Raw genomic sequence first — 9,179 nt, forward strand, 5'->3', positions numbered from 1 at the left:
AGATGGCAGTTGGTTGAATTTTATACAATAAAACAAGGGACGATCACCCACGTCTACTTTTATGGAGAGTCTCTCCCCTCCTAAGTCAGTAACAGAAAGCACAGGAAAACGATATGGAAAAGTTGAGAGCCAATCGCAGATGTTGAAAAGGTTTTTGAGTTACCTTTTTGCGGTGGAAGAGGAGGGCGTTTCATTGGTGAGCGCTTGACGTCCAGTGTGGAATCAAGCGAGTCCATCAATGAAACTGCATAGACAGAGAATAAGCAAGATGTGAGTAAAGTACATTGGAATATGACCTTTTTTAATGTTACAGCAAAAAGAGGCAAGGTAAGTATAGGAAAGCTATAATACCATATTGCATTTCAAAAGACATGACAGGTCAACTTGTGCCATATTGCCCATATCAGGCCCGTACCCAGGATTTTTCTTGGAGTGGTGCAAAATACGAAAAAGTGGACCTAATTTCCGGAGGGTGGGAGGGGGGGTGTGATAGGTAAGTTCTCTGATAAAAATCTGACCGCCAAAAAAAATAACAAAAATAGATTTTTTTTATGCCTTTGCAGTATCTCCACGGGACGTTTATTGTCGGATTTGGCTAAATATCAGAGTGCTCTAGCTAATGCTTTAATATAGTTTTGTCTACAAATAGCACGTCTATTGAGAACCAAAAGTGGACCTTCGGCCGTTGTGTGTGTGTGTGTGGAGGGGGTGCACCCCCCTGGGTACGGGCCTGCGTATAATTCCGCTATTTGTATGTAGATTTCATAAAGTCATTAATTGTGGCTAGAGATTAATTTGTATGTGTATATATAAGTACAACATTATGAATTTATTTATAGCCAGCCCCTTTGCTCACAATATTTAGATGTTTAGCTATAGTCAACAGCTCAACTTCTATATACTACTTTCAATGCCTTTGACAATCAGTCTATTACATAATGGACATGACTAAGTCCAGTCTATACGTTGACAGGCATGCCTATGTACTTCAGTCTAGAAGGACATAAAACTTTTTTTTTTACATTCAAGGTGCATATGTGCCTTACCTTTAGACAGTAAACTTGGCTTGGTTGGGTCCACAGTGGCCTGGAATAGTGAAACAACAACAATTAAAAGTGAAGAAAACAAAAGACTATAGGTGTAAGTGGCACTGGTGAAACTGACATTTGTTTATTATTGTTAAGGCCTGTTCCTTTTATTATACAGTACCGCTCACGAACATAGGGACACTGTTCGCGAAACTTTCGCGAACAACGTTCGCGAAATTCGCGAACAGTGTTCGCGAAATTCGCGAACGACGTTTGCGAAATTCGCGAACATATAGACTATAGGTGTAAGTGGCACTGGTGAAACTGACATTTGTTTATTATTGTTAAGGCCTGTTCCTTTTATTATATGTACACTTACCCTAATCTGCACTAACCTATGTACTGTGTCATTTCCCTCTCTTCCAATGTGTAATACTGGAAAATTAAGATATTTATCGAATGACTAAGAAACTTACCGGAGCTCTTGCCTGTTGCTATATTGTTTCCCATACTTCCTCAGTGTAGCACTGCATGGCAAAGATACTTACCGGAGCTCTTGTCTGTTGTTGTGTTGTCTCCCTCTCCACCTCTGTGTTGTACTGCGTGGCTAATATACTTACAGGAGCTTTAGCCTGTTGTTGTATTGATTCCCTTTTCTTCCTCCGTGTGGTACGGACTGACAAACATACTTAAAGGAGCTTTAGCCTGCTGTTGTATTGTTTAGCATACTTCTTCCATATGGTACTGACTAAGATTCTTACAGGAGCTTTAGCTGTTGTTATATTGTTTCCCTATTCTTCCTCCATGTGGTACTGACTGACTAAGATACTTACAGGAGCTCTTGCCTGTTGTTGTTTTGTTTCCCTTTTCTTCCTCTGTGTTGTACTGCATGGCTAAGATACTTACCGGATCTCTTACCTGTTGTTGCACTGTTTCCCTTACTTGCTCTGTGTTGTACTGCATGGCTAAGATACTTACCGGAGCTCTTGCCTGTTGTTGTGTTGTCTCACTCTCCACCTCTGTGTGGTGCTGGATGGCTGCTTGAGAGTCTACAGACTCTTCCTGAGATTCCTCAAATTCTTCGCTGTAATGCCCCTCATCGTCATGCTGCGTAACGCCCTCTGTGTGGTCAGCATCTAAAAAGCACAAGCTTATTTCTATTTATATCAATTTGGAACTGGTTTGAGCAAACCTCCATATAATGAAACTTGGGGAGGTGGACACCTCAGATAAAAGACATCATTTCCGAGGTCTGATTAAAAAAGCTTCAGCCAAAAACTCTATACATATTTAGCCATATCCATCTGGTTGTCTATAATATGGAAGTTTCATTTAGTAAAAAAAGTCGAGTCCAAGAAATATAATATACACCTTTGCACTTTGCAAAAGTGAAGACTACATTTAACTTAAAACATCTGCCAGAATTAATCATTACCAATAAACTTCTGGTTGTTGTGTCACCTTCTCTGATGTGTTTTAGGTATATCATTTGAATGAAGTGTGGGAGAGCTTGGACCATCATATGAATTCATTTCTTTTGTGGTGTTTTTCTCCCTGAGATCATAAAATGCTTAGTAAAGGGTTTAATAACTAGCAGACCTGTTACATTGAATATGGAGTCTCCAACCTCTACACCAGTAGCTTGAAGTCTATCAGCTTTTTCTCTGATAATAAAAACAATTTGTCTTTATTGATCCCCAAGAAGCATTTCAAGAATCAACAGTCATTCTCATGGCTATAAATGGATTCATTTTTGTCATACAGAAGTGCCTATAAACGATCAGAAATGTTATTCACCAATAAAAAGGGTAAAATTGTACTATTTTCAAATTGCTCATTGGCAATGTATCACACATTTTAGTAGTGAAAAAATATATATTATTTGATAATGTTCTCATAAGCAGTAAAAAATCTGTAGCCATATACATAAATCATGGCACAACACATACTTTTCATCTGTGGTGAGTTTTGATGTGCTAAATTCTTGCAACTTTTGGCCATAATCGGGTGAGGTCTTATCTCCGCCCTCCTCCTCAAAGAACTTTTTCTTCTCTTCCATCTCTTGCAAGGTGTCCAGTCCAGGGGGTGCAGTCTGGGTGGGCGGGGCGCCTGATGAGGCAGGGGTACCAGACTGACCAGCCTCATCTAATAACAAAGAAATTTATTACATAGCTGGCTGTTTTCTGGTCTTTGCCGGTTCCTTTTCTGTATTCCCCTCTTATATGTTTAGTGTGCAGGCTTTTTTCCAACCAAAATCCACAAAGCCGGCAAAATCTAGCAGATTAAAAAAATTATTTTTAACCCTGGCTTACTGCCCTCTACATTGAGGACTGTAATATTGGTATCGAAACTGAATAATAAGAATGTTAGAACGCGGGTCCATCTCTTGAAACACACATTATCCTGTACAAACAGTTGCATTTTGCATGAAAGCAGGAAGTAAAGATGCCGTTAGGATATTAATAACTTACAGCAAAAAAGCTGTAACAGTGGATATCTATGGAATGTTTGTTTTGGCCAATCACATACATTGCAAAGAGTCACCTAGGAACTCTCAACAGGTCCAGGGCCTGAACTCTTGCCTGTGATTTGTCAAGGGAATAAACATTCCACACATATTCCTGATGTTCATTTCTTAACAGGTCATGCTGTAATAGAAAACAACATTCCGACCATTGAACACCTCTTGTCAAAATAATTGATAACTGTCATAGAGTTTGTTTGTTGACTCAGTTTATCAATGGAGATCGTTTACATTTGTGTACCTGAAAATGTCAAAGTATCCTCAAATTGCTCTGGTGAATTCCTAGGCAAGATAAAAGGAATACAATTTATTATCTATAATATTATCAGAACCCATTCCTGGTAAAACCTTTCAACAGGCTCCCATAATTCACAGAAGATGACTGAGTCAAAACAATTGTAGCCCTAAGACAACACTAAAAATACATACTTGATTATATAGTATATCTTAATGTATGTTTAAGAAAAATCATATTCTTTTTATTTATTACGAGATACATTATTTACAATTAAACTGGCTTGACACCTCTTATCCTTGATCCCCAATGACTGTTAGTGTTAGTATAAGGAACAAATGGACCCCCCTCGTACCTTTGAACATTAGAATGGTCACGATCATCATCAGAGTCTCCTGGAGTGGAGGGAGATTTATGCCTTGATCCTACACACAAACATGTGGACACCTTCAATGCATATTGTTAAACAAAAACTGAATATTTGGTTTCACCTTTCGGGGGGGGGATTTAGATAAAAGTAAGGGATAAAACTAGTTGACCCCCCCTTCAGGAGGAACAAAATTTTCCATGCCCCTCCCCCCCACTTACACCTCCCCCATATTTTCGGTGCCCCCCCCCCTTCCAAAAATCGAAGAAAGTAGGAGCAAAGAAAGGAACGGCAATGACAATGTCAAAGGAACGCAATCAAGAGATTAGCTGCAAGCTGGACAGAAAGTGGAGGGGAATGAATTGGCTGAAAACATTAATTCAGAAAAAATGAAGGCACTCAATTTCTAGATGCGACTGACTCCAGGTTGCAACCTGATAATGCTATAGATGACGTAAAAGAAGAGAAGCATAAAGGCTATTTGATCTACCCCTTGCAAGAAAAGTGCAGGATGAGAAAAGAGGAAAGAAAGAGAGTGAGGAAGACAGAGAATGAGATATGAGCGAGGATTTTGATGGTGAAGAGTGAGCGCTTATAGCATTAAAACGTTTTGTTTATACTTTAGATATGGAACATAAGCACTTATATTGGAAACCATAAAAAGATGTATTTAGGGTGTATACAGGTTTGCATTGCATAGATAAAATGTGGCTTAATACGTATCCTGGACTCCTGGATTGTGCATACTAAATAACTGCCCCCAAACCAAGACAAGTTAAACCAAGAATTCTGATTTGACACTTCATCAATATAGTAGAAAAAGAACCGGACCAAGTACAGACCCTTGGGGAACTCCGTAGGAGATGAAGCTCAGTGAAGATTTGCTGCTTCCAATTTGTGTGAACTGTTTTCGATTTGTAAGGTAGAAAGACAACCAGTCATAAGCGATGCCACGAATTCCATAATGTTCGAGTTTGCGTAAAAGAATCGAGTGGTCTACAGTATCAAAAGCTTCACTAAGGTCAAGGAAAAGTCTGCACGAAAATTGGCCCAATTCTATGGCTTTCTGTATTTTGTCAACAACGCTTAGTACAGCATGAGTTGTTGAGTGTTTAGGGCGGAATCCAAACTGATTGCTGTATAATATATTATGAGTTATATATTATGAAGTAATGATTTAAGCGTTGGCAAATTAGTTTTTCAAATATTTGGTTGAAAATTGGGAGCAAGGAGAAAAGATCATTTTTATCATTTTTAGCACATTGGAACTATGATGTACTTAGGCTTTAAGAGGCATTTTGATTGGTTGAAAACTTCTTTAAATATGCTTTGAAAACTTTACCCTTTTGGTTTTGGTGAGCTTTTTACTGTGTAGTACATTGCTCTCTAACAGATTATCCAATGACAGAAAGAGCTGTAATACTTACTCTCATCCAGACTATCCTTACTGATGGAAAGTGCTGTGCTTTTAGCCTCACCAGCGGTATCAGTAGACAAGAGACCAGCTCCAGGTGTCTTAGGGTCAGTTTGGTAACCCTCCTGTAGGGGGAATTAATGTGTCAAATAAATAAAGTGAACCATTCTTGTCGGTAAGAAACCTTTTCCTCTTTTCCAAATGTATTTTTACTGTGTCTTATAAGACAATCAATGTTTGTCTTTTAGTGTAAAAAGAGCCTGGATCACAAAATGACATCGATCTTGTCTTATTGTAAAAAAAAATGAATGCTGAAAAAAACATTTTACTCAAATAGGACCCTCCCATTCTTTGGAAAAATAATCAGCTAGGTATATTAATGAAAGGTTTTTTGGTACCCAATAAATTGAAACTAATGCTGAAGCTATTTTATAGGCTTAAAATTTGGAGCAAGGAATGATAATCCATGGTTAAATGTTTATCCTTTTGAAAGTTGCTTTTGTCTAGTACCAAAGTATGTAAGTAACATTTCTTTTACCTGTAGATTGTAACTTAAAAAAATACAAACTCAATTTTTGTCTTTTACCTGCATTTTGTATGAAAACTCACTTTTTGCCTTGTTGACTCATTGTCTTTCTTTTCCGTCTGTTTGGGTTTGAGCCAGCTTTGTCTTGCAGCAGCCGATCTTTTCTCCTCCTCTTCATCTTCCTCCGCCCACCACGGCAAGCGGCTAGCTCCTTCAAGTGTACCCTTGGACTTCAGGCTTTTTAGGGGTGGGGCTTTGTGGCGTGGGGAACTGAGGGACTCATCTGACATAGACTTTAAGAGATTATAATAATATTAGAAGGCTTGTATACCATGTTAGTTGGCAATCCAAATAAACCAACAGTATGACACGAGCCTACAAATGAAATGAAATTGTGTTTTATTTTTCAATATTTCAAGTTATTTGGAACCACGAATGATTTTATGTATTCTGTATCGGTATCTTTAGTAAGTGTTAAGTTTTTATAATAATCCTTCACAAGACTTATTTTGACATTTCTTTATATAGAGGTTATGTATCACGGTTTATAAAAAAATTATAGGGGGCACACTATAAATTTAGATAGCGGGGGTCAAGTTATGGAAGGTTCGTTTCGCTGGAGTGGAAAGACAGATCCCAACAAGATCTAAGACCAGGGAAATACAGTAGATGAAAATCTTTGTTCAAACAGAGATCGTCATGTACTTAACTAAGTGCAAACAAACAAACGACAAATCGTAGGCAATAAAATTAACGAGGACAACAATGAAGCTTTTAGAACTATCAATTAAGATAATACGACTTTAAGGATAACAAGAATCTGAGAGGCGGACCATAGAATAATTTTTGACATCTTCCTACCTCGTTGAGAAACTTCTCAAATTCAGCATCCAAATCCACATTTTTCGCTTGAAACTTGTTCCTAAGCGAATCCCATCTATTCTGCATAACTCTGATCTTGTATTATGCTGTCCTACATGTTTCTATGGTTTGGTTATGTTATCTATTTCTTGTTTACAGCTCGCTGTATCGCGCGCCATTTTGAAATTACTTTTTGAAGTATCCAAGCTGTATTACGGTCACCAACTATATCTCTAACACAGGAAGCCCAACTCGGGACAAGGGCAGGAGGAACAGAGTTTGTGTAAGGCCGAATGGGCTCAACATGGAGAACGAGGCATAGTGATCGAGCTGATAGTCATTTTTAATGATTTCCTTGTAAATAAAATAGCAAAAGAGAGAGAGAGAGAGAGAGAGAGAGAGAGAGAGAGAGAGAGAGAGAGAAGAGGAAAAAAGAAAAGAAGAAATACTGCTGTTTTATTGATTCAGTAATAGGGATGGTAATTACGGTACGGTATTGTTTGTTCAGCTTTTCCTTTATCAATCTTGTTTTGAGTCACTTGGTCAATTTCTTATTAAATCATACCATACATACCATATTTGGAAGTATACTTCAATTATTTTTTTTTACTTTGTTTTTACCCTAAAACTGTGCATATCGGGAATTTTACTTACACACACAAAACTGTTTATTCAATTTACTTTGCAACATACTAAATGTACAAAAAAAATAATTCATTATTTACAGATAGTAATTTATAGTTTTTCCTCATTCAACTCTTTTCTTGACTTGAATCAAATATTGAAGTGTCTGAAGAAGTGCCTGCATTGATGCCATTATCTCTTGGTAGTCTCCATTTCTCAAAGAACGTAGACGATTTCATTTTATCTCCAAATTCTTTTGCCTGTGAGAAAATATGTAAAACTATTAGTTTGAAAATGAATAATTTAGCAACTATTTACTTAACACTACCTACCCACTACCTCCTTCTTAATCTTCCCATTCACCCTATACGCCATGGTAAGAACAACCGCATCACTATCCAAGACACTCCTTATAGTCCAACTCCACTCACCGTAGCACCGTATCATGCACCAACTAATGCAGGCCCATACCCAGGATTTTTCTTGAGAGAGTGCGAAATCCGAAAAAGTGGACCTTTTTCGGATGGGGGTGTGTAGGGGGTGAGTTTATTTAATATAAATTATGCCATTGTAGCATTTCCACCAGATGTTAGTCTTATTTTTTGACATACTAGAGTGTGTTTTTTTATCTATTTTTATCTATTATTCACTAAAAAATCATTTATATTGCTAATTGGAAGAAGACTTTCTATTGTTATGGGGGGGGGGGGGGGAGCGAATGTACCCCCTGCACCCCCTCCCCCTATGTATGGTAATATTAGTTTCTCCTGCTAGCAGAGTACCCAAAAAAAATAAGAAAGAGGAGATAATGATGGATCTATCAAAGGGTGAATACATTTAAGAAAACTATTCCAAAGTTTTTCAAGCCCTCATGTTATTGCTCCTTAGCGTATAATTGCCTTTTTTTCTATAAAACCATGGAAGCATTCCTGGGGCTGTCATTCAAGAGATCTGACATAGAAGACAGGCAGAGGTCATTCTCCTCTTTCTCGTTTTTTTAAATCACAGGAAAGACCTCTGCTGGTAGAAGAATGGCAGTTTAGTAACAAAAAACATTAAAATATGGATTCGGGGGTTCTCTCTTCTCTCAAACCAAATGAAATGTTGTACCCAAAGGATATGGGTAAAACAAACTGTAGTTTAATAGTTTCTACTATTTCATACACATACATCCTTCACTCCGAGTGCAGTCTTCACTCCTAACACCACGGCTCCTACACCTGTGAACGCGTACACTGTACCCCACGCCAAAGCACGTGACGCAAGCTTGACACCTTCGTTTTGTCCCCCAACAAATGCGTCCGGGTTTCGCCGCCTAGCCATCCCTAGAGAAAGGCCGAATCCGCCGATCATCGAGGCGAAAGTTACACAGCTTATGTACGCAGCATTTCCGAAGCTAACCGGAGGGTTTCTTGGTGTTCCGATGGTATTCTCGGGTGAAGTTGTCATTTCGTCCGCCATCTTTTATTTTGGATAAAAGCCGCTGAACGGAAAGACAGTGGCTGGAGAAACACACAGGAAGTCCTGCGAAAAAGGGCCGCTTTCTTGAATGAATATAGCAATCGCTTTTTTAATCAAAAGTAAATAAGTTAAAATAAGT

The 9,179-nt window shown here is 38.3% G+C and overlaps 2 protein-coding genes across 2 annotated transcripts in view; both read right to left on the reverse strand.

The window, feature by feature from the left end:
• Positions 1-7,166, reverse strand: part of LOC5518801 (centrosomal protein of 162 kDa) — a 16,830-nt gene extending 9,664 nt beyond the window's left edge. The window contains exons 1-10 of the mRNA XM_032363509.2: positions 6,956-7,166; positions 6,178-6,387; positions 5,582-5,693; positions 4,143-4,212; positions 3,794-3,834; positions 2,978-3,173; positions 2,628-2,692; positions 2,007-2,164; positions 1,047-1,086; positions 164-244 (exon numbers count right to left, since the gene is read on the reverse strand). Coding sequence (XP_032219400.2) covers positions 164-244; positions 1,047-1,086; positions 2,007-2,164; positions 2,628-2,692; positions 2,978-3,173; positions 3,794-3,834; positions 4,143-4,212; positions 5,582-5,693; positions 6,178-6,387; positions 6,956-7,042 — 1,060 coding nt within the window. The 5' untranslated portion in view covers positions 7,043-7,166. The remainder of the gene's footprint in view (positions 1-163; positions 245-1,046; positions 1,087-2,006; positions 2,165-2,627; positions 2,693-2,977; positions 3,174-3,793; positions 3,835-4,142; positions 4,213-5,581; positions 5,694-6,177; positions 6,388-6,955) is intronic.
• Positions 7,167-7,618: 452 nt separating this feature from the next.
• LOC5518802 (transmembrane protein 242) lies at positions 7,619-9,084 on the reverse strand. The gene is made up of 2 exons (XM_001638731.3): positions 8,750-9,084; positions 7,619-7,839 (listed from the first exon to the last, which is right to left on the reverse strand). The coding sequence occupies exons 1-2, from the start codon at positions 9,038-9,040 to the stop codon at positions 7,708-7,710; spliced, it is 423 nt and encodes a 140-aa protein (XP_001638781.2). The 5' UTR covers positions 9,041-9,084; the 3' UTR covers positions 7,619-7,707.
• Positions 9,085-9,179: the final 95 nt, after the last annotated feature.

The sequence above is a fragment of the Nematostella vectensis genome, chromosome 14 (genome assembly GCF_932526225.1).
Source record: "Nematostella vectensis chromosome 14, jaNemVect1.1, whole genome shotgun sequence".
NCBI classification, from domain to species: Eukaryota; Metazoa; Cnidaria; class Anthozoa; order Actiniaria; family Edwardsiidae; genus Nematostella; species Nematostella vectensis.